Source organism: Falco peregrinus, chromosome 6, assembly GCF_023634155.1.
Source record: "Falco peregrinus isolate bFalPer1 chromosome 6, bFalPer1.pri, whole genome shotgun sequence".
Lineage (NCBI taxonomy): Eukaryota > Metazoa > Chordata > Aves > Falconiformes > Falconidae > Falco > Falco peregrinus.
This window is the reverse complement of record NC_073726.1, coordinates 58534525-58558725: the sequence shown is the minus strand read 5'-3', so window position 1 is coordinate 58558725 and position 24201 is coordinate 58534525. Positions and strand designations below refer to the sequence as shown.

The 24201-nt window shown below is 54.4% G+C and overlaps 1 protein-coding gene and 1 pseudogene across 2 annotated transcripts; both read right to left on the bottom strand.

Moving 5' to 3' along the window:
* Positions 1-618: 618 nt before the first annotated feature.
* Positions 619-19491, bottom strand: KCNJ4 (potassium inwardly rectifying channel subfamily J member 4). Of its 2 annotated transcripts, none has more exons than XM_027780373.2 (3): positions 19346-19491; positions 7347-7522; positions 619-6159 (listed from the first exon to the last, which is right to left on the bottom strand). In XM_027780373.2, the coding sequence occupies exons 2-3, from the start codon at positions 7382-7384 to the stop codon at positions 4830-4832; spliced, it is 1368 nt and encodes a 455-aa protein (XP_027636174.1). In that variant the 5' UTR covers positions 7385-7522; positions 19346-19491; the 3' UTR covers positions 619-4829. The 2 variants fall into 2 exon arrangements, with proteins under 2 accessions (XP_027636174.1, XP_005232951.1); XM_005232894.3 differs by lacking the exon at positions 19346-19491 and adding an exon at positions 8096-8393.
* On the bottom strand, positions 10012-11738 carry LOC114010915 (endosome-associated-trafficking regulator 1-like; annotated as a pseudogene).
* Positions 19492-24201: the final 4710 nt, after the last annotated feature.

Here is a 24201-nt window from a genome sequence, read left to right as displayed (position 1 = left end):
GCCGTGGGATACCGTGCCACGGGCGGCTGCTTCGACAGACTGCCTCCCCTGCCTCCCCATCCCTCTGCTGTCCCCCTTTAGCTGCCCCAGGGGGGCTGCCCCAGCCGGCCCTACACCACCCCATGCTCTCAGCATCCCGGCCGGCTGCCTTCCCTTCTCTCCCCCGCCTGCGCAGCCAGCAATAGTCTGTCCCGGCTCTGCGGATTTAGCACAGGGCCAGAGCCTGCGGGGTTTTCCGATAGTGGCACTCCATTAGGTCCCAGCTCTTACCATGGGCAGTGGCAAAAGTCCCATTGACTTCACGGGGCCAAGAGCAAGCCTTTAATGGCCTGGGAAGGTGAGGCTTTTTTTTCCCTGGGTTTTCTTTTTCGTGACATTGAAAACCATGGCCACTTTATATTGTCTGTCCAAAAGCTAGGAGAGCTCTCAGGCCCTCCTGCAAAGGTGAAGAAGGGCTGCTAAAGCTCAAAATAGCAGAGGAGTCATTTTGCTGCTCAGAGGCAATGAGCCTGCATGCAACTGCTGGGGCAGTGCCATATGCCTTGCTCCGCTCCTGGGCAAAACCTGGACAAAATGGAGCTGGTTGGAAAGGAACGCATTTGTTCAGCAGCAGGGACATTTATTTTCAACACCATTTCCTGATCATGGAAATCCAAACCCATTTTCTCCCTGTTTGAAATTATTGTTGTGTTTCTTGAAATTATTTTTAGTTGCAGTGTGTATCAAAATGTTCTGCTGAGCAAGTTTTGGGTGAGTTGAAAGGTGCCAATGACAGTTTCTTTTCAAAAGGGTTGTCCAAAAGTGTCACCAAAAATAAAATATGAAACAAGTTTCTCAAGTGTCATTTAAAACAACAACAATATTCATTTGAAAGCTGGCAAGACTGACAGCAGCGTAGTTGTCATGGGGTGGAGGATCTGAACCATTGCCTGGATCTTATTCATAGGGAAAAAGTCCTTCCTCTCCCCATTATCTTTCTGGTATTTGAATAGTTTTCAATAATGAGCCAAACAAGAAGTTCAGAAGTAGGACAGGAAAGAAATATAGGTTGTGGGCAGATAAAGAAGCAGAAGCAGTGTCTTCCTCCTGAAAAGCAAGCTGCCAGCCCCTTGAGATTAGGGGGAGGTCTTGGGAAAACAGCCCCTCCATCAGACCCTGGAGGAAGGACGAGCCCAGGGCCGTCGTGCCCTGGTGTGCAATAGAGGTGTCTTCTTGGAGAGCACAGGCCTAGACGGTGTCACCGACCTGAAAGGTGATGTTCCACATATTGTATGCAAAAGCCAAAATAGCAGTTGTGGTTACAGTTGTGAATGGCTTGGAGAGCTGATCTGCAGATTGCTTAAAAATGTCCAGTCTTCTTTATAGCAAACAGCCTTCCAAGGTGGATTCTCCTGGTGGTCTTTCACAGGCTGCATAAAGGAGTCCCCGGCATACAACCAGAGGCACTTACTGAGATAGATGCTGCCGTCACATGGCATTTGTGCGCATGTCATTGGGTGTTTATGGGATGAAGTTGTGGTGTAGGATGGGTTATGCCCCCATGTGTGGCATATGCATGTAGGTACATGCAGTGGGTACTTGGGCATGAATACCCTGTAATTTGAGCATACAGAAGTACCTTGCAGAAGGATGTGTGTACTGCTGTGTATCCGCAAAGCCTGTGGGCATGCGTGCAGCTTGCAGAGGCAGGAGAGCACTTTTTATTAGGAGGAGTGACTGCACCGGGCAGTCAGATGGGCTGTGTGTACCCAAGGAACATGCCATTTTGGTAACATAAGCACAGATGCAGGAGGAGCAGCTGATGGACAGAGGTTTACCCCTCACCTCTGTTCTCCCACACTCTGGCTGTTCCTCTCCTTCCCTCTGCCCTGTCTCCTCAGCCTCTCCTCACTTGGGTCCTCCTCAGCTCTCTCCCCTCTCTAATGATGTGACAGTGTTGCCAGCTTTCTCCCAGTTTTATTGGGAACAGCAGGGGTTTAGCTGGGTTTTCCTCAGTGCCTTGGTGTCTTCTCCACCATGTTGCCAAACATGACGTGAAAAGGGCCAGCAGGCTGAAACATATGGAGTGGGCTGGGATACCAGCATGGCCGCGTGATGCTTCTTCCCTTAACCTCATTGCAACCTTTTTCCAGTTTTCCCCCCCAGGGCCCCACCAGCTGAAGCAAGGGGTGGCAGTGCTGGCCTGTGTGCCACCTCAACACCCCAGCTGTGCTCGCCCATGGCCCTAGTGTATTTCAGCTGCCCCATACTTGCCTGGCTTTGCTGGGCACTCTCTCCTTGGAGGTGAGCCTTCCAAGAGCTAACAGGCTGTGGGCACTTCACCCCCACCAAGCACTGCCATCCACCTCTGAGGGATGCTGTACTTCAGTGGGAGCGTACCCAGCCACGCGGGTTCCCCCCTGTCCTGGAGGCCACCACCCCAGCCTGTGTCCTGGATGCCCGTGTCCTCGCACACAGAGTCCTCTCTCGGTCCATTAGTTTGTTTCCACTGCCATGGCCAGTGGCAGGCACCCGGCTCTGAAAGCTGTATTAAAAGCCAGGTCAATACCAGCCCCTGCTTATTCCCTCTGGGGGAAAATAAATAAATAACAAAAGGAGGGAGGGACTTCATTAATTAGCAGTGGGGAGGAGAGGTGGGACGGGGACACACGTGGAAAAATGAGGCTGTGTATCAAGTCATACATGGGAAAAGCCAGGAGACACCAGGACTCATGAGCTCCTGTCCCCAGTCTGTACCTGAGGGGAGGAGAGGGAGGTGTCAGGAGTGATGCCTTTCCTTTCTCCCCCCACCCTCCCCTGATGCTCTGCTCCTCAGTTGTCACCTGTTTGCTCTTCTCTCATCCTCTCATCAGCTCCTCTTCCCCTCTTGACAAGGCTTCCCAAAGGTGTCAGATCACTGCTTGGGCACAGAGCAAACCTGTGCAGGGCAGCTGTCCCCCCACAGAACCTATGTGCTGTGACAAGAAATGGCCGTGTCTGGGTCTAGACCAGTCTTGTTAGTCTATCCCCACTTTTTCGCAAATGCACTCCCTTATTACCTCATTTTCTCTTCTTTTTCGCTTCCTCCTCCTCCGCCCGCCTGCTGTGCCTGCTTCTTCCTCTCACTCCTGCTATTTCCTTCCTTCCCCTTCTGCTTCTTCTCCGCTTCCTCTTGCTTCTTGAACCAATTCCAAATTGATACTGAGATGCTGTTTTTCTGCTTTGTAGATCAGGGGTTGGGTGGGACATCATTTCTTCAGCCATTCCCTCCACAGCACAACTGTTGGATGCCCTGAGCAGCTTCCTGAGCTACCTGTTTGTCTTCCTGTCCTTGTACCATCTACAGTTTTCAAGGAGTAATTCTGCTGCTCCTAAAGGAAAAGGCTCATCAGGTTTTTGTGTCTTCTGTGAAATGACAGCCAAGTGATGTTACGGGTTTAGCTCTGGTTGATGTCCTCCCTCATTTCCCTTAGTTCTTACTTGCCTCTAGAAAAAAAGGAGGCTTAGGGTTTTTTGGTTTTGGAGGGGGTTTTGAGCCTTATATCTAGAGCAATGTCTTACACATCTTTGTCTCTTCATCAAGCGTATTTATAACCCTTCCCTGAGCAAAACTCTTGTTATCTCCAGACCGAGCGGGATTGTTTGATCCAGGTAATTTTAGAGCAAATGATTACCTACCTACCTACATTCTGTATGATCTTCTCCCTGAGCAAACTCTGTGAGCTTCTTATTTTAGGTCTTTACCAGAGAGGCCTAGAACAAGGGGGTGCTCTTGGTGGAGCTCCTGGGCACCAACACCATACAAACAGCAAACACCAGCACTAGTAACTGTCGTTGGTTTCTATACCTTGGGATCTCTCCTTTGCTTCCACACCTCCCCCTGGATATTAGACTTTATTAAAAATAAATAGTTACAAATTCAGTTTTACAGCTGATGGCAGCAGGGAGAAGAATGGAGGAGGTGAAAGGAGCAAGTTGAGGGTCTGCTGTCCAGTCAGGTCACTTGTCTGTCATCCTGGCCACACTGTGCCAGGGAGCAGTCTGAGTGTGCAAGCACAGGGCCCTGCCTCCTCTGCCAGGAATCTCAGGAGAGGAGCAGGGTGTATTTTTCATGAAGTCTGGGAGAACTGGGTCTGAGTCCGTGGAGCTGAGCTGCTTCTGGAGACGACATATGCCAAAAGCCAAGGAGAATGCTGAGTAGGCTATGCGGAGTGTCCTTGTCTCCTAGCTTGGCATTTGCAGTGGAAGAATATGGATTTCAGTTCTCATTCTGTTTTATATACAAAGAAAGAGTCATGTGCAACACGAAATAAACATGCAAGTAAACCCCTTCCTTAAGATCCTTCCCCACTCCCTCCAGGAGTCCTGATCTCTCCCATCCATCCTCATCTGGTCAGGTCTTGGGCATTGCTTCTCTCCTAGTGATGGTCATGACTCTGGACAGTCATGGGGCCTACCCATGTCGAGAGGGGACAGAAAGTCTGCTGTTGTCTCCGCAGCAGAAACACTCGCTGCGGGTCCCAGCCTGCCTGTTGAGGGCAGGGACTCCTGTCACCTCTCCAGAGATGAGAAACCAGGCGTGCTGCTCTCCTGTCTCCGGGCGGGAAGGGGGTCCTAGCACAAGCTGCACATACAGGAGGAGTGGTGTACCCTCACTCCTTTTCCAGGCAGTATGACTTCATGGGGAAGGGAGTATATCAGAGCAGCTCCAGGCCTTGATGTACACAGGGGCTGAGAGGCAGTCACAGGAGGCATTTTTTGGTGGGCAAGGGACTTATCCAGCTACATATGGGTGCAGAACAGAGAAGGAGATGGTGGGTGACAGGTGTGGAATGGGGAGGCTGGAGGGGTTAGATGGCCGACTCCCTGCGGTATGAGATTGCATCTAGGGGCAGAGTTGCCTGGAGCCGCTCCAGGTCCAGGTGGCTTCCAAAATCCATCATCTGGATGACACCTGCCTCCTCCTTCGTGTTGCCCCCTAACACCACACCCACTTCATCATCATCTTCATCTTCATCTTGACTGACAAGAGCCAGCTCATTCTCGTAGCAGAAGGCACTAGGAGGTGGAGGAGAAGGTAGGATAGTCATCTTGCTTTCTTGCAGCTCCCGGGCTGAGCAGCAAGGCGTGCCAGCTACCTCGTAGGTCTTGTGAAAGCGTGAATAATCCACTTTGTAGTGGTTCTTCTCCTCAAACACAACTGGTTCAAAACGATGACCCCAAAGGATTTCACTAGCAAGGTAAGAGCTTCGTGCCTGTGTGGTCATGGCTGTGGCTTCCACCATCCCCTCCAGGATAACAACAATCTCAAAGTTCTCTGTCTCCAGCTCCTCCTTGCCAATCCCGTAGAGTGGGCTCTCCTCATCAATCTCATGAACGATAATAATGGGTGAGACCAAAAATATACGATCAAGGCCCACGTCGTAGCCCACATTTAGGTCCCGCTGGTCCAGGGGGAGGTATTCCCCTTCCTCCGTCATGTAGGGCTTGATAAGCTGGGCTCGGACATGGGCCTCTACGATGTGGCTCCTCCTCAGGTTGCCCACCCGCCACATGAGGCACAGTTTGCCATCCCGCACAGAGATGACTGCATGGTGACTGAAGAGGAGGGTCTGGGCCCGCTTCTTGGGCCTTGCCATCTTGGCCATGATAGTGCCAATCATGAAGGAGTCAATAACACAGCCCACGATGGACTGGACCACAACTGCCATGATAGCCAGTGGGCACTCCTCAGTCACACAGCGGAAGCCATACCCAATGGTTGTCTGTGTCTCCACTGAGAAAAGAAAAGCCCCTAGGAAGCTGTTCACATGCATGATGCAGGGCTTGAGGAGAGAGGGACCACCTCCCACTGCCGGTGTACTGAGGTCACCATGGAAGAAAGCAATGCACCAGAAGAGGAACCCAAAGAAGAGCCAGGAGACCAGGAAGGCGGCAGAGAAGATCATAAGCATGTACCGCCAGCGCGTGTCCACACAGGTGGTGAAGATGTCAGCCATGTAGCGCTGAGACTTGTTGCTCAGGTTGGCAAAGTAGACGTTGCACTGGCCGTTCTTCTTCACAAAACGGTTGCGGTGCTTCCTTCGTGGGGCATGGCCCTTCCCATTCCGGCTGTGCCCATTCATGCTGCCCAGTGCAGAAACCTTGTGCCCATCCTCTTCAGTCGAGACGATGCTGTATCTGGAAGAGAAGAAACAGGCACTTCCAGCAGAAATACATGAATAATAACAACTACTGAGACAGCAAGGGCAGGAGACACGTGGGTGGCTCATGGGGCTATGGTAGCATGGTGTTAACTATCACAACAGTATGGTTCCCTGGTTATTGCACCGTGGTGCCACCCTGACCAAATTGGTGGAGCTTGGGTGCAATATTTGCTGAGTCTTACTGCCAGGAGGTTGTATCTAGCAAAGTCCTGGCAGGGCAGCAAAGCAGGAGAAGTTTGTTGTGCTGTGCTACCTTTTAGACTTTGTGGTGAGGAGGGATCCAAGGTTTCAAAGCCTGACAGCAGCTGGGCCAGCTGGAAAGCCTGGGAGCAAACACTGGCATTCTGGCCACATTTTGGCCCTAACATTATATAAGGCTGGGAGTTTCTGTTTTCTCCTCTGCTTTCCTCACTGATTTCATGGTGTGCTGGTGACAATGTTTATACACTTCCTGTGCTCAGGACAATTCTGTTGCCACAGCAACACATGTGGCTCCTGCATCCAAAGCCAAAGGTGTAAGTGCTGGCAGATTTCCTGGCAGAAGCTCCACACACACTTTCTGGGAGACATTTGCCCCTCCAGTTCTCCTCCCTCACAGGCAACACTGCCACTGCCCCTCATGTACTGCTGGGACAGTTGCAGATACTTCTTAAAGATGCAACGGCAGAAGATGCTCTAACTACCGAGGAAATCAAGCCAGCGCACAAACCCACCAAAACCACTCTGCCCTTGTGGTCATCAAGCCACAGCCTCCCAGGAGACCCCTCAGGCTGGCAGTGTCTCTCCAACCCCGTAATGTTGACAAGTCAGCTGGAGCCCTCCAACACAGGCTCCGTAACCCCCATCCTCGTCTCACAGTGAGGGAAGCATTGGTGGCTGGAGTTGTGATTCCTGGAGACGTGGGGTTCTGCAGTGCTGCTGGAATCTGTAATTTCTGGTCCTGCACCATACAGCACTTTGCTTCTCTATGATACTCCTCTAAGCACTGCCCCCACGTATGGCATGTTTGGGACTGGAGAAGGAGAGAGGAGCCATACCTTTGAGCAGGAAAGCCCCTGGCAGGTAATTTGAGAAAAATATACAAAGGGCAGGCTGAAAGGCCAGATGAGGAGGACCAGGCCACCTGGGGCATCAGCAGTCCTTGAGAGGAGGATTACTCACCGGTTGACTCGGACGCTGCCCATGGCTCGCTGTATCATCAGGTGTCAGGGGGCTGCGGGAGCTGGGAGGGCACGGGATCTCATGCAGCAGCACTCACATGGGACTGGGCAGCTCCGGGTTTCACCTCTGGCGAGCTGGGACCCATGCTGCCATTGTGATTGCTCCTGGGCACGCGCCTTGCAGAGAAGGATGAAGCAAAACCCAGTCAGAGCCTCCCTTGACAGCACCCGTCTCAGTCCCAGAGCAGGGGCTGCAGGGCTCCCGGCCTTTTGCTCGGGAGAGGTCTGGAGGTGTCCGTGGGGCACCGCGCCGCAGCCTGGCTCAGGCAGGTGAGGAGCTGACAGACACAGAGTGGGTTGCACGACCTGCAGCCTCCGCGCTCCCCAGCATCTACTGCTGGGAGAGGTGCAGGGCCAGCCCGTCCCTGCTCTCCAGATCAAGGGCACAGCGGCTGAGCAGCTTGCAGGGCCCTTGCCCTGAGCCATTATATTAATATAGCTTACACTAGGACAAGAGCTCAGCCAGGCTAAATACCTTGCACACAAGGACTAACAAAGCACAGACATGCACAGTAGCCCTCAAGGATCTTCATCAGCCCAGCCTGACCCAGAGGAGACTTATTTCCAGGGGGTGCAGAACACCCCACTGTTTTGAAGAGAAGAAAAGCTATCAGTAGAGCCAAAAAGGAGAACTGGTGGAAAGGAAGGGCTTAGGGATAGCCAAGGAGAAGCTGGTTAGAGCAAACAAACCTTGCGATGTGCGCTGTGTACAGCATCCAAGGAGTGGCTCAGCAGCAGAGCCCTGGGGAGGATGTCCAGCAGATGTTACGTCCTGACCCGGTCCTCCCCAAACTGAAGAATGGGGAAACTGAAGACTCAAGAGCCAACATATCCTGCCTGCCCAGAGCTGCTGGGAAGTGAAATGCAGTGAGGGGGTAATGACTCACAGATTAGGAAGGGCTTTGTACACCCATGCTAATCCTGCACTGTAACCTTTGGATTACAGCAGCCAGCGCAGAGCGCAGGATGCAGACAAAGCCAGCTAGTTTACTTCCCCCCAGCCTCACCGATGAGCAACGAGTGGTTGCCATACCTGGGACAAATCCAAGGATTTTGGGGACAAATCCAAGGTTTAGAGCTGCTTGCAAGTGGTCATGCACGGACAGGAGAGAGAAACACCAAGTGATGTTGTCTGGGATGGAAAAGCTGGTGAGATCCATCCTTGTCTCATCATCAGTGTTGCAGAACAGGGCTTCATGTGGCTAAGCGTGACCACCACCAGCTTTCCTCAGCTAGGAGCACAGATGAGAAAGCAGCAAGTAAGTAGCTCCAGACATCACCTCTGATGCGCAAGCACTGCTGCTGTCATGTCTGCGATGGAGGTTAAACAGCAGTCTCTCCTTCAGAGACCAAGCTTACTGAAGCAGTTTAAGCTGTGTGGCAACACAAATATGGTTGTTCAGACCAAGGATATTGGGGGACCAGGAGAAGGTAGCAACCTTGTAGTCCGCAACTCACCATATAGATGTAAAAGTGAACAGCTGCCCAAAAATTCCCACCAGTAAAAAGCACTTAAGCACGGAACTGTGCCAGCACCCACCCTCTTCCTCAACTGCCCTACAGCATCCAAGCCTTTAAGGAGGGTCAGTTTGGCCAGATACAGGAAATTATGATGTGCATCTGGGTAAACCTAGAGCAGAAACTGGGGTTAGTAACCTAAGTTCATCAGAAATGTTGAGGGATGACTAGACGCTGAAGAAAGGTCGCTTCACGCCCACAGATGGTCCTGCTAGGATAAAGCTGAGACATATCTTCAGTGATTACATGGTGAGTTTGAACTGCAGGATGCCACAGGTCTTTAAGAGGTGAGAAAGGCAGGCAGGTATACCTGTCCATGCTGGCTCCAGCCAGGAGAGGAAGGGCATCCTCTCCAACTGGTACCTTCTTTAGTTAGCCTGGACAAGCCAAGCTCATCCTTGGCCAGCACTGACACTGATAGCAGAGGAAAGGCACTACCACAGCTCACATGTATGGGTACTTCACAACTTCTTAAAGGCTTCTGACCACCGCCCCCTTTCCCCAGCTGCAGGAACTGGTGCACAATTTCTAGAGGCTTTGAATTTCTGACCCAGGTACTGGCCAGCTCCAAAAGAAGAGGAAGGAGGACCTGAAGAGCTTCTGCTCACTGAAATCATGTGCAGCAGCACCTGGATCTCTCCTACACACCTTCCCCACCTCACTGAGAAGTGGCAAAGGAAGCAGACGAAGTGCAAGGGCTTTGCTTATCTCTGGTTCTGGGTGGTACAGCTGTGGGAAGGGGTGGATGCACTGTTTAAGAGTGCTGCATCTTATGCTGCTGTGCATCCTCCTGGCTCCCACACAGGAGCTCAAGTCAGCCAGAGCTGTGGCACACACAGCCTCCTGCGCAGAGCCCACCATGGCTGGACCTTGCAGCTAAGAACATGGGGAAGGTTTGCTGCTGAGTCCACAGGGCCAGAACAGAGCATCGGCAGCTAATACTACATCACTACCTGCAATTTGTACATAATCACAAGAAAAGTATTTCCATGAAGAGAAAAGGCTACAAATCTGAACACACACATTCGATCATGTGAGAGCAAAAGGGTTTAGTATAGGATGTAGTGGGAGATCCGTGGTCTTGGTCCACACACCCATCCGTAGGACCCACACAGAACTGAGTTCATCGCTCTTTTTCTGCTTCAGCTTTGGAAACTTTGCCAATAGATTTAAGGACCTCAGCAACAAAATGCAGCAACTTCACTCCAGAGGCAGGCTGTCTGATGGACAAGTTTGGGCCAGCTATGATCTCGTGGAGGTTCTGCAAGGCAAAGTTTGTGTTGTGCTTCACTGCCCCCAGGTCAGTTGTTTGGCCCACTGTCAGGTTTTCATTCTCCATCTTGGAGCTCTCCAGCTCTCCCTGGAGAATAGAGATCTCCTGCTTCAGTTCTCCACGTTGCTTTCTGCCACCAGAGCCTGCTGGGTCATTAGCTGGAGACTCCACTCAGTCTACTAGACAAAGGATTGTAGCTTTTGGGCTTCCCTCTCCTCTTTGGCCAGGCTGGCCTTCAACTGCCTCTCCAGACTCCGCTCCACATGCTCCTAACCATCTTCCTGAGCATGGTGTTCTCCTTGAGCACATTTCAGGTCAGCTGCAGTGACAGGGACTCCCTGTCCCCAGTGGCCTCCTTGTGCATCATGTGGGGCTCTGCTTCCCTGGTGTGCTCTGGGTACCCCAGAGAAGGGCCACTGGCATGGGCTTCTGAGGTAGAGGCATCCGTCCCAAAGTGTGTGCCCACACTATGCTAGAAAGAGTCATAGGAGCCACATGGTGCCTTACTGGCAGTTTGGAGAACTTGCAACCTTTGATGCACAGGAAGGCGTCAGGTCCAGCTGTGGTCCTTATCTTTGGACAAGCTTCCAGGCATTTCTGTGTCTTTGTAGAATGGTTCCTGAAAATTCTGAACTTTCTCCTCCGAGATCCAGTGCATGCTTGGGCAACCTCTTGGCATAATTCTGGTTTTTACTCTTTCACCATCTAAGAGTGCCTGGGATTTAGGGAAAATGGGATGGATTCCCCTAGATCCTCCACCCGAGTGTCACTCGAGCTGTCATAGTGGCAGAGATAGCTGGATTCATCATCATTATCATTGTCATCATCATCTTCCAAGCCCTGAGATACTGGGCAGACTCCCTCCATTGTCCCAGAAGTGCCAAGCAGCCATGACACTTTTCAGGTTTTTGGGCTGCAGCAAGTGGGAGGATCCAGATTATCCTCCTGGAGCCTGGGTCATGCAGGCAGGTAATACTGACAAGCAGCCTGCCAACTTCTATTGCCTCAGTGACACTCATGGGGGAAGAGGCAGACACTGAAATCCCCCCATTTAGATCACGAGGGTGTTCGGGAGGGAGCAGAGGACCAGGCATCTCTGTGTCTTTGCTATGGGGAGAACAGGAATCATCAGGGTCTGTGATGTCATCCTGTGACTTCACTGCCTGCTGTGAGGTCATGAACAGGGGAGAGGAACCGATCAATTGCAAAAGTGCTTTTTTGGCAGCAGGAGGATAAGCTGGATCTTTGTGGCTGCAGAGCCAACACCAGCTCAGGCGTGCTGCCAGTGGGCAGGGAGGAGCTCATGAAGCCACGTGAGACCTCCAGCATGCAGGAGGGACAAGGACCAGCTGGCCCTAGGCAGGCAGCATGGGGCAGAGGGGACAACCCGGCCCCACAGGCTGCTGAGATATCTCCAGCAGCAAGGTCAAGCTGCCTGCTGGTGTTTTGGTGCCAGGGCTCACCCTGGGCAGAGGCAGGAGACATCACCAGTGCTTTGGCCAGAGGCATTGCCCCAAGTCGTCTGGCCAGCGAGGGGTCCATGCTGTGGTGCTGCTGATCTGATTCATCCCCTGCTGCCAGCTGGTGCAGGGAAGTGTTAGTAATACCAAGCACCACAAACTCAGAATGGCACGAGCCAGGAGACGAACGAAAATAAACCCACTTACCACTTCCACCCCAACACACCCCCACAGCGCGCAGTGCCACCATGGGAAAGACAGACAGGCAGGCGAGAAGCCCGAGGCTGGGGACTGCCATTGCATTGGGTCAGCATTCACATTAGCCCCCTGGAGATGTCACACTGGGATGTGATGTAGCCACTGTCCCTCCTCAGTAGCTGGTGGCCCAGAGCCACCACCGACGTTCCTGCCTGCAAAAATGGATGCCAGCAGCTTGGCAAGGTCAGGAGCGGTGCCAAGAGCCCAAACCCTCTGGAAACTCAGTTCAAACAGCTGTGAAATTGTCCCCTTGCTACCTGAAAACCTGAAACACAAATGGGATGAAGGGGGAAGGCCCAAACAGACAGCTGCCTGTCACATGGATGAGGGGGAGGAAAGCCTGGATGAGGACAGAGATGTGAATCCCGGAGTATGCCCGAGGACCTTCTTGGAGCCTTGCTCTGCCTCCTGGAACCCACATGTGGAGGGAGAATCTGGGGGGTCAGTGGTGACTCCTGGGGAGTGGGATGACACCATGCTGGTGGGTGCAGCATGGGGCACTCTGGGAGATGCTAGGCAGGAGACTGGTTCGGAAAGATGCTTCTCCATTCCTCTGCTGCCATGTCCTGAGCATACATGAACACCCATGTATTTCATGGCCTGAAGAAGCCCCCCAGTGCTTTGGGAAGCTGCTGCAGCGTGGACATCACAGCCGCTGTCTTGCATCATTGAAGGTGTCAGCCAGGTGGGTCTCCAGAGGCTAACAGCCACCTCCAGCCCTGCAGCCTGGGCTGCCTTTCCCTCCTTCCCAACTGCTTTCCCCCTCCTGCGCCCTAGATTGAGTGATGCCAGGACACTGCTGCCGTGCTGCAGTCATCCCTGCCTTCCCAAGTGACACTGCGCTCCAGCAGCACAAGCCCTTGCACCAGCCCACGCTGCCACCCCGGCACCGCTCTGACCCTAAGCAGATGCGTGGGGCCAGGCTGCCGCTGTCACTTTCCGAGGGATCTGTGGGCTAATAATGTCAGGGCACGTGGTGCTGATGCAATGCCTCCATTGCTCCATCCTCAGTACACAGTGCAGTGCCTCGCACATCCCAGGCTTTCTCCAGTCTCTGCCAAGGCAGATCATAGATTGTCAATCCTTTAAATTTGCAGTGGAAGAATCTGATGAAACAGAACAGAAAAGTCCACACTGAAGCACTCCCCCACTTCTCTTTTTATAACAACCGTATCTGGTGCTCTGGGATGTACACCGTGAACGACAACGATGGAAAAATCCCAGGGTATTTTTACACTCTTAGTCTTTGCTTTATCTGGAGTTGTCTGGCAAATGCTTCCCTCCTGTCTGTGGTCAATACCGAAGCCGCTGGTTGTGCTGTGCTTCTTGCCTTTATTCTTCTTACCAGCTGCGTAGCACCGCCTGGTTTTGAGATCAGCGTCCACAGACCCATCCTGCTGGCTCGGGCATGGTGACAACACAGCAGACGTCTTCTCACCTCTTGCGAATTCAGGGTGGAAACACCTGCAGCAGAAAGAGGACCCCTTTGGCTTTTTGCAGAGCCTTGCAGACCCATGGCATTCGTTTTGTCCTCTCCATCCTCTTTGTAGCTCTTTCTCTTCTCCTCTTCCTCACAAACATTCCCGGGGTTCATGCTGGGGCTTGTAGGGCAGCTTGGTGCTGTGGGGCTGTCTTGTCACAAGAGGCAATGGCTGAGCTCTCACTCCTCCACGCTGGCAGGGCTGGGTGCTAGGCACTGTACGAGCACACGCGAAGGCACAGTCACCATGCAGGAGAGTTTTACCATATTAAAAAGGCAAGTGACATATGGAAGGTGAGGGGAGGAAGCTGTAATCAACTCTATACCATTTTTATATACACACTTCTGCCTTTTCGTTCAATAATTATAAATAGATTGAGTAAGTGCCAACAGTCCCCATCTGCCCCGCAAGGCATGATCCGCTGACCAGTTTCTCTCTCCAAATGAGGATTTTATTAACGTGCCTCTGCCCGGTTTATATTTTGGGGTGGAGTGAGAAGGGGGATTTTTTTCCCCCCTGTGAAGCTCTGGAGACTGGGGATGGGTAATATCAAAACAAAACAAAATGATTTGAAGTTAAACCATCTCAGTGTGTGACTCAGAGCTATTCATAGCTCCCTGAAGCCAGCTGCAGCAACGGAGCCAGAAGGATTCTGCCCGTATTATTATTCCAATTACCATCTGAATTAAAAGTTTGAGCACTGATCAGCCCACATACTGACGGGAGGGGGAGAGAAGAAAGCAAAGAGAGAAGGAGAGAAAGAGAAAGAGGGAGAAAAACCAGATAAAAATGGGATCCACACAAAGGTCCCCAGGATGGCAACATCGGGAAGTGGCATGGAAAGGTGACAGCATCACCTCCTGCCTGCTCCGGCACCAGCCGGGCAACCCCTGCTCTGGCTGCACCATCTGGGTGACAGTACCACAAGAGTGGCCACCCACTCCCCAGGATCCCGGCCAGCAGGTGGGGTACGTCATGGCAGGGCTGGTGGGACTGGCACGGATGCTCACCCACTCTCCTCCGGCCAAAATGGAGCTGGGGGAACAAGTGACAGGGGCTGAGGAGCAGCTGAGCAGGAACGTAAGGAGAGGACATTGCTGGGGTGGTGGCTGTGGATAAGTCCGTGTTTTTTCTTGTCAGGTGAGGTAGGTGTGTGCTATTCTTTGTGGCTGGCATCACAGGGAAAATTAAATGTTCAAAAGGCCCCTGGCCTTGCTTGGGTGGTGGTCTTGGCCAAAAAGGAGCTGGACTTTCGTGGCAGCCAGGGCGCAGACCACATCCCACCAGCTCCCAAGGAAGCACTGGCCCTGACATACGCCCCAGCAGCCATCCTGCCAAAACTGTGGCCTAGACCCTGAAGGGCTGGTGCAAAACCCACAAGACCTGAAAAGTAGAAGACGCTGGGGTGTCCCCAAGGTCCCCGTGTCCTAGGCAGCTGTGGTGCACTCAGGTCACCTCCTCCAGCTTCCCAGCACGACTTCATCAGCAAAAAGAACATCTCCCCTAACCCCCCTGCACCAGGAGGTCCCTTTGCTGAGCACCCTGCCCTGTGGGAGCCTTGCCGAAAGGCCATTCCCAGCAGCGTCCCCACGCTTCAGCGTCTCTCCAGCACAGAGCTCCTCCTGAGCCTGTGCCAGCCTGGCCAGGAGGGCTGCCCGTGTGGGGCCTCTCAATGGCTTCTGGCGAGTCAGGAACAAGGATCATTATCAACACACAGGAACAGGGGGCAAGGGTGGCTAACATCATCTGCCTGCCCACTGCAGCTGCGCTCCTGACAGGGCAGGAACAGTCTGCTGGTGCCTCTATAAAGCACCCAGCAAGGCAGGCGCCTGCAAATGGGTTATGTATGATGATAACAACAGCGACAGCAGCAAAGGGTGAGCAATACTCAGGGCAAAGCCTGCTCTGCACCAAACCCCCAGCCAAGAGAGGCTACAGCTGCTGCTCTACACCCGGCTGCTGCACGAGCTTCCAGCATGGCCTGGCTGCTCAGCACTAGTCCATCGGCAATAGGGGAAAAAAAAATTTCCCCCAAAACCCCTTGTCACTACTCTAAAAAGGAGCCCAGTGGAGCCACCAGCCTCCTGAGGGCATCCCAGCTTCGCCCCTTTCAGGTATGTCTGCTAGGCACCAGAAACAGCAGAGGGAGCATCCCAGGTAAGCTGCAAAATTGCACTCCTGAGGAGAGCAGATCAACTATTTCACTACAAGTCTGCTGACTTGTATTGCTGTAGCTTGCTCAGTCTGGTTAAAAAAATGCATCTGAAAGATGTCAAGCCCTAGTGCTTCCTGCTGCCTGTGGTATGGGAGGACCGTCCCCCTCTCCTTCCCCTGTCCCCGGGCTCTGCAACTTGGCCGGGGCTGCCCGTGCAGATGGGCTCAGGCACAGGGGGGAGAGCAGTGTGAAGTGGGACATGGCAGCTGCATTTGCGCACTGCTACACCTGCAATATCCCCCGTGCTATCATTATGAGTTGCTGTTGTACCCCTGCTCGTCTGGGCTGCAGCGCTTGCCCCTGCTGGTGCCCTGCCTGCTCACCTGCCTCTCGCCTGCTGGCACTCAGCGCTGCCCACAGCTGCTCTCTGGTTGCCTTCACCCAGACACAAGGCTCTTTTTGTGTGATGGGAGCGATGGGGGCAGGGGGAGGAGAAGAATTCTAGGGCCGCTGGGTCTAGTCCTATGGCAGGCACCACCTCTATATAATGCCATTGAACTTTGTGGAGGGGTGAAGCGCCTGCCTGTCCAGCCTCTGGGCTCCCTGGTGCTCTTCAGCCTATGCACTCACTGTGCTGCTGGCAGGGCCACTCTGTACAGCTCTCATGGGGCTATAGGACTGGTTTGCTCTTCTCTACAGCAGAGTCACTTTTGACATCCTTTTTCTATAAGACTCTTTCAGCTGACCCCTCTGCATCAGTACCCAAGCAGGCTGCCAGCAAATGCCATGGCCCAGCGCAGAAAGGCAGCAGGAGAGAGGAGAAGGGAGAGCAAAGATGAAGGCAGGAGAGGGAGAACAGGCAATGGAGGTGCAGGCTGGATGAGACTGGCAGCTCATTGCACCGGTGCTGGCACCACTTGCCTGGGAGAAAGGAAGGGAGGGAGGGAGGGAGGGAAGGTGGGAAGAAAGGAGGCAGGAAAGGTGTTAGGGTCTTTTCTCCGAGCCTTTCACAGGGGACAGAGTGGGGGATGCTGACTCCCTCATTTTCACACAGCACCAGGCTCCCTCTGAAGTGTTTCGGGAGAAATGTTGCCATAGAAATAAAACAGCCGTCCAGATTGAGAGGGGCAAGCCCGCCACCATGGTGGCAGGGGCTGGCACAGGCACAGGCAGAGTGCTGGCAGGAGCCCCCAGCCGACGGCATGGGGCCGTGCCAGGCTGGAGGGTACCTTGTCCTCCATCCTCCACTCCCTCATCTCCAGCGAGAGCAGCGGTGGTGCTGGCGTGCCAGCATGGCTGGCGCTAGCCCCAGGTGGCACCTCCTCCCCACATACACTAGTGGGTGAATGCCAAAACTGCCCCTGCAGGCAAGTTGTCTGCCACCAGGCTCCCAAGGGGACAGGCATGGGGGTGCACGGGTCTCCGGGGCAGTCAGGACAGGGTCACACTGCAGCCAGCTCCCATCCCTTATCTGCCCAGGCCACAGCACCACCTTCACTGCTGGAGAATAAACCTAAGAGGCCTGAAAGCAAGAACCAGCTCAAAGGCAGCCCCTGCCCATCCCGAGTCCTCACTGTGGGAGGATCAGCATGTCCCATGATCAGGGGCTTCAAGACCAACTGTACTCAGTAAAGCCACCTTGTCTGGGGAGGAAAACCAATGCCAATGCCTCCGGGGGCTCCATCTGAGGTCCCTCCACCCTGATGAGGGGCACAGGAGCAGCGCCATCGAGGAACATGAATTTAGCCTGACACGGTTTCGCAGTGCTGCAAGGCAAGCACAGACAGCTTCACTCGGTCCTCACCATTCACAGAAAAACGAGCACCAGCGGGAGGCCGGGGAGCCACGCGTGTGAGTAAGGGATCGATCGCTAAGACAGAGCACCCATCTATTGATCTCCAGCTGTGCTGTCAGGTTAAGCCAACCCAGTCCAGTAACGAGACAGGACAGTGGGAACTTGCTGAGGGCAGATTGCAATTAACCACTCTGCTCTGCGTCTGCACTGATGTCAGCGTGCAGCAGTCGCAGGTATCTATCACCATGTCCTTTTCCCCCTTGCTGGCACCCTCCTGCTGGCAATAGCAACCCAAGAACACAGCTGACCCCAGGGTGGTGGCTGGCAACCAAGCGCGGGGTGGCTGAGTGGCCAGAGGGACCAGTGGGAGACCCATCCTGCCAGGTAACTCTGTCCTTCCTCAGCCACCTCCTTGCTTCCTGGCTTTCCTTACAAACTGCAGCGGGCAGCCACGAGGGGCAAGGACCACTGGCAGTCCCCTGCCAGCACTGCACATCATGGTGCTCTGTCTTGGCACCGAGGAGGGGGAGAGATGGAAAAGAAGAAAGGTGGCAAAGAGGGAGCTCCACTTCCCTCCAGATCCGCTCTCCAGCTTTCTCCAGCTTATCCCGTTCATGGCCACCCTCACCATCCCTCCTCTTCCCCACCACCCCCATCCCCACCAGGCTCACTTTTCCCTCCTAGGACATGTATCCCCCCTGTGCTTATTATGTGGCTACAAACAGGGATGGCCACATGCCGGGGTGACTCAGGCATCTGTGGATGCCACTTCCAATGGTGAAAGGAGAGGAGAACGTCCCCAAGTCTTCAGCAAGATGTGGTCCCCGTGCACCCCCCATCCCCTCCTGGGCTCTGGGCAACCCCAAGCCCTGGGTCCTTCTCCACACCTCCCACCTCCTGCAAACACCTGTTCCTGAGAAGCTGAGGAGGGCACAGAGCAGAGGCTGAGGGTAGTTAGTCTTGGAGCCATGTCACCTCCACCACATGTCTCCTATGTGTGTTGTCACCATCTGCCCTTTGCAGCACACACCCCGAAGGGAGGAAGGGGCAAAGGGAGAGGCCCCGGAGCCACCGTTTGCTTTGCTACTGATGAAGTCAAGGATGGGTGGTGGAGATGAGAGACTCCAGGCTCTTGGCAGAGCAATTTGGTTGTCTCCAGGCAATTTGCCCAAGAAGGAGGGCATCAGGGGCTGAAGGTGGTACCAGGGATGTCCAAGGTGACCTGCCCGCACCACGCAAACCTACCCACATGCTCCCACCCCAGAAGGGATGCTGGCCTTGCCAAGAGAGAGCAAAACCAGAGTTTCTATGGCATTCTGCTCATGGCTTCATCCTGAGCTCCTTCACCCAAACCCAGTGTCCAGAAGGCCCTTTGCACTGTGCCTGTCTGGGAGATGTTGGATCACCACCAGCAGGATCAGCCACACTGAGACTAGAAGAGCTGGAAGGCAAGGGGGAGGGGGGCAGGTCTGGAGCCCGAAAAGCTCCACGGGCAGCAGGAGAGCCAACACAGCTGCTTCAGCCCCAGCTGCACCGAGGTGCTTGGAGAACAGATCTCCAGCGCCATTCTTCTCTGGGAACCGGCCAGGACCATTGCCCGTGTGAAGCAGGAGAAACAAAAGGTGAGCGAGACCCAGCCCCAGACAAGAAGGCACTAAGGAAACACAGAGAGCCGAAAAAATGAAGAAGTTACCTGCAAAGCGACCGAAGCCAGGGTGGCGAGGGGCAGGAGGGGAAGCTGGGGAGGTGTACGGGCAGGCACCCACCCCTGCCCCGTGGCCCGCGGCCACCCCGCTCGCCCTATTGCATACGCTGTGCCCACGGGCAACTTTATTATTCACTGGCACGCTCACATGAAGCCACGCATCTCTCTCTGAGTTATATTTATAGCTGTTCCTCGGAGCGAGCGCGGATGAAATGGTACCTTATTTTCCTAAGGAAAAGAACCCTTCCCGGTCTCACGCTGGTGAGGGGAGCAGCACCCCGGCACCGCCTCTTACCCGGGTCCTGCCGAGGGATGCTCCAGCCCTGCCGAGGCAACATCAGAGGAAGGGGAAAGCAGCCAGTTTCTCCATCTCACCATGAAATGTCTCAGCCGGACCGGAGGAAGGTCTCTCTGCAGCCCTCACTCGCCTCTGGCTTGGGGTTTTTTCCACCCGCTTCTCTCCCCCCCCCCCCCCCCCCGCCCCCAAGAAGCTACTTCTCTGCCATGACCTGCTCCTCTCCTGACTCCTCTCCTGCCCACGCCAGCACTCTGCTCCTGCCTCTGCCTCTCCTCAGAATTTTTTGCTCCCAGGAGCGTCCATCCCACAGAGCACTGATGCGCCTTCGTGGCTCAGCGATGGGTTCAGATCTCCCCTCTCCTGCCTGGCTCCCTCCTTCCCTGGCGTTAATTGCCCGTGCCTCTCTCTGCCCCCCTGCTCTAGTCCCCAAATCCCCCCTCTCCCTTCCACTCTTCCTCCCTTTGCGCTCCACTCCCTCTCCCTGGCTGCCTCTCCCCCTCGCTGATTGCTATGCAGTCTGTAGCTGAGAAGTCAGTAACTCTGTGGTAGGATCCAACAGCTTTCCGCTACTTTAGCCCATCCTCGTGTGTGAGCTCAGAGCTGCGGAGCCACCATGGGGGAGATGACAGCACAACCATTGGCAGTGGCAAGGGGACGGCGCGGCTGCTGGGTGCCCCTGGGGAGGCAAATCCTTCCACTGGGCTGGCGCAAGGAGCTGAAATATCCATAGTCAGGGGTTTTTTTCCCACCTGGATTTGGGGTGCTGGACTGACACCTTGCCCTGAGGAAGGACCAGGCTCTCCCAGCTTGTGCAGAGCATGTGCAGTGGGGCATCATCTCTCTGCATCCACAGCTCAGCCTCCCCACCCTGCAGTGCTGGGGCTGTCCTGCCGGGATAAACGATGCCAGGGACAGGAGCGCAGGCGAGGAGGGACCAGCTCTTGGTGCTCCAGGATGGTGAGCAGCCACCTGCCAGGAAACCTGTCTCAGAAACCTCCCCTGGGTCTCCACAGCCAGCAGCATCTCAGGGGCTTGGAAGAGGTCACTTCTTGGTGGCAAGGCGAGGGACCAGGGGACCCTGCTGCAGTGAAGCCAGAGGCTTAAAAGAGCCCTGACCCCACAGGCAGTGGCTGTAGGCCATGGGCTCCTGGGGATGGCCCTGTGCCAGGCTGGTAGGGTCTATGGGTTTCCATCTTGGTGTCTCATCTGCCATCCCTAGCATTAAGGCCTGTGTTGGAAAGTAAAAAAACATTTAAAAAAACACTTTTTGAGTGTGCCCTGGGCCCCAATCCTGCAACAATCATTACCCTCCCTCCCAAAATCATCCCAAGATCCCATGGCATATGAGCTGCCCCTGCCCCCCCCCCCCGCAACACACTGTGGGGACCAGCATCCCCCCACTGGCATTGGCAAACATCACCGTAGTGGGCGCAGCCTGCTCTCACCTGGCAAAGCCACCCCAGGGGAAGCAGAGGGTATTTTTTAGTAGCTCTCCATGCAGATGAGCAGCTGCAAATGGAGAGGTTTGCTTTCCCAAAAGCCCTGTCCTCAGAGCCCATGGGGGTCCCAAGAGCTACCAGCTGGGAGCTGGTACAGATGCCTCATGGCAAAACATGCTGGCCCTCTGGCACCGTGACAGGCCTTTCCCCTTGGTGCAGTAAAGGGATGAAGATGCTGCTGTGACACCTTGCTCCTTCCCGGGGTGGGCAAAGACACCAGGCACCTGCACACTTCTGCAGCCACCTTGACTTCATGTTGGGTTTCACCCTGTCTGCCTTTTGCTCCCCATCGCCAGCTTTCCCTGGGCCCTTGCTGTGTTTCCCTCCACCTGGGCAGCAAGAGAATGAATAGCTGCACATTGTGCATGGCACCAGCACCCTGGCACAGCCTAGAGGCAGCAGGCACAGCCAGGGCCATCAGCAGGGACATGGGGACATTGCATCAAGGATGCCACCGGCCCCTCACTGTCTTTGTGCCCCCAGTATGCCATGCCCTGGCCGCCCCAAGCCCGCCAGCCCCGGCAGCGGGGTGGCTCACACTCACCACCCCCGCCCGTCTCCACCAGCACCGTCTTTAATAAGAAGCGTGGAATATTTTAGCACCTATGGAAAAGCCACCACAGACGGCGGTGGCAGCCGTTGCCAGGGAGACGCTCCCAAAAATAGCCCCACTCCGCCAACCTTTCCCGATGCTGCTGTGGGGATGAGGGAGGCAGAGGGATGGAGGGATGGATGGAGGGATGGAGAAAAGAAGGGAAAGAGAGATGGGAGGATGGATGGAGAAATGTTTGGAGGAATGGATGGAGGAATGGGTGGAGGGATGGAAGGATGGAGGGATAGATGGAGAGGGATGAAGAGGGATGGAGGGGGACATAGGAGCTCTTGGGAAGGTAACATCCTGCCTGGGGATGAAGACAAGAGCAACCCCCATCCCAGCAGCCCCTGTTTGAGCACCTACAGCCCCATTTTCCTGCAACACCAGCTAAGCCAGCCCAAACCCTCAAGCCCTCTCTGCACTGGGCAGGTATGACTTTTAGTCTTTAAACCAGAAAATATTGTTTTGGTCTCCTTAGTACCTGCTGGGCTTCCTCTGCCATCCCCCTCTGACCATCTCACCTCTGTCCCCAGTGCTCCAGGACTGCCCCGCACGAGCTGTCCTGGTCATAGGAGCAGAGGTGGTGAGAAATGGAGGTAGCCTGTGGTGCTCAACTCCACCATGTTTCCCAGCCCCTCCAGGAACATTGAATCACTTCCCTCTCTGGGGCCGCTCTGGGATGACTCTCCAGGGCTGCCCAGCCTCCCAGGGGGTCTGGATGGGGCCTGAGCCATAGCCTGCAGTAGTAATGGAGGGGGACCCCTGGCCAAGCACCTCCAGGGGCAAAAGCACAGAAGCCTTCCTGGTGGCAGGAAAGAAATGCTTTAGGGGGAAGGAGACGCCCTTTGCACCCCTTCTCAGGCCATCGCCATCGCCTTCGCAGGGCAGGTGGGGGCAGGGAAGGGCACTCAGCAGAGCTGCTGCTGCTGCCTGGCCCAGTGGCTCTGCAGGAGAAGGAGCCTCCCAGGCCAGTGGAGGCAGAGGAAAACACAAAAATAGAACTAGAAGGGGGTGTGTGTGTGTATGTGTGTGATTAAAAGAAACCAAACAACCCCAAATTCTCATTTTTAATGCCAAATCCTAGCTTGCTTGCTTCCCTGTCACCCTGGCGACATTCCTTGCTGTCGCCATGGAAATGGGAGGCATGGAGAGAGCATCACCATGCGGGCCGTGGCAGCACCCGGCATTATTTTGGGAGGCAGGGAGACACCCGGTGCAAGGCGCTTCATGTTGTGGCAGGGAGGGAGGAGGGAAGGGTTATTTTTACTTGCTCCCACTTAGTGTGCCAGTTTTTCCTTCTCTAAGTGACTGAGTGCCCCTTGCCCTCCCAGAAGCTTTTCCATGACCCTCCCATGTGCCGCACAGGGATGTCCCATGAGGACAACCCAGCCCCACCACTGTGTCCCAGCTGAGCTCAGTTGGTCTGCTCCCATGAAGTCTCTCTGACGGTCACCTCAGCTGGTGATTCCTGGTGCCACAGCAGGAGATAATGCCATGGCTTGGGGCTCATCAGCTCTTCTTGGGAAGGCGCAAGATGAAGAGACTAAATTTTTGCTACCCACAATATTCTTACCGCTCCACAGGAGGCATCATCCCCTAGGTGGAACAAGAAGCTGCCAAGAGGAGCAGAGGGACAAGAGGATGATGAGGACTCTCAGACATTGCATCACAGGGGCTTGGAAGGGGATCTGTCAGAAGAAAGGACCCTAAATCTGTTCCTTCCCCCAAAACCTCCCATCTCTGCTCTATGGCTCAAACCTCTCTCTGCCCACCTGCAAAAGGACCTGGGATGCCAGGGACCTGCTGGGCCCACCGAGGCCAGGGCTTGGCTTTCACCAGCACCCGCATGGCCTTGCAGGGCCCTGCTGAAATCCCAGGTGGCTCCGCTCTGACGGCTGGAACCTCAGTTTCAGCCAGCCCCTGCCCTGCCGCTCCTTTGCCGATGCTCTCCTTTGGTCTAACCTGCTCCTCTCCCACCGCCCCAACCGCCGCCTCAGTGCCCTGGCCAGGGCAGGCAGGGCCCCACCTGTTTTGCGAGGCTGAGCGGGTGTTTTCCAGCCTGGCCTGGGAACGCGGCTGGAAAAGCCCGGTGTGGCAGGTGCTGGAGTGGCAGAGGGGAAAACACAGCATCCAGCCTAACAAACGGGCAGGGAGGAAATGTATGCAAATGTATTCAGAAAGGAATCCGGTGATGCTAATAGACTTGTTAGTCCTCTCAGGAAGCACCAGGAATAATATTTTTACACTTTAATCATTAAGGATTTTACTCCAAGCGAGCCCGTAAAGACGGAGGGAGACGCGGAGGAGACGGCCACGAGTGACGGCGGGGGTCAGGCAGGGCAGCAGGCAGAGCCAGCCCGGGGGCTAGAGCAGGTGGGGTTATCCAACCCTGGAGTAACCAAATTAGACCAGTGGCCAGATGTGATTTGCTCAGGGACAAGGTGACAAATTAGTACATCCATTTGGTTGTATTAAAGCTACTTTATATTAGCAATTGGATAATGAATGGCCCTGTCCCAACACGGAGGTCCCCTGCCGCAGCCATGAGACCTCCCTGCATAACTGCTGCTGCAGGGACAAGGTTTATCCCAACCAGGCTGGTCACCCAGGGCTGTTTCTGAATATATTAAAACTTTATAACCATCACTACTAAGCTCCTTTGTGTCAAATCTATAAGACCAGCAGCATCTATGTGCTTCTTTTGTCAACTCATGCATTATGTTGTTTGTAATCCAGAGTTAATATTTTCAGCAAAGTTC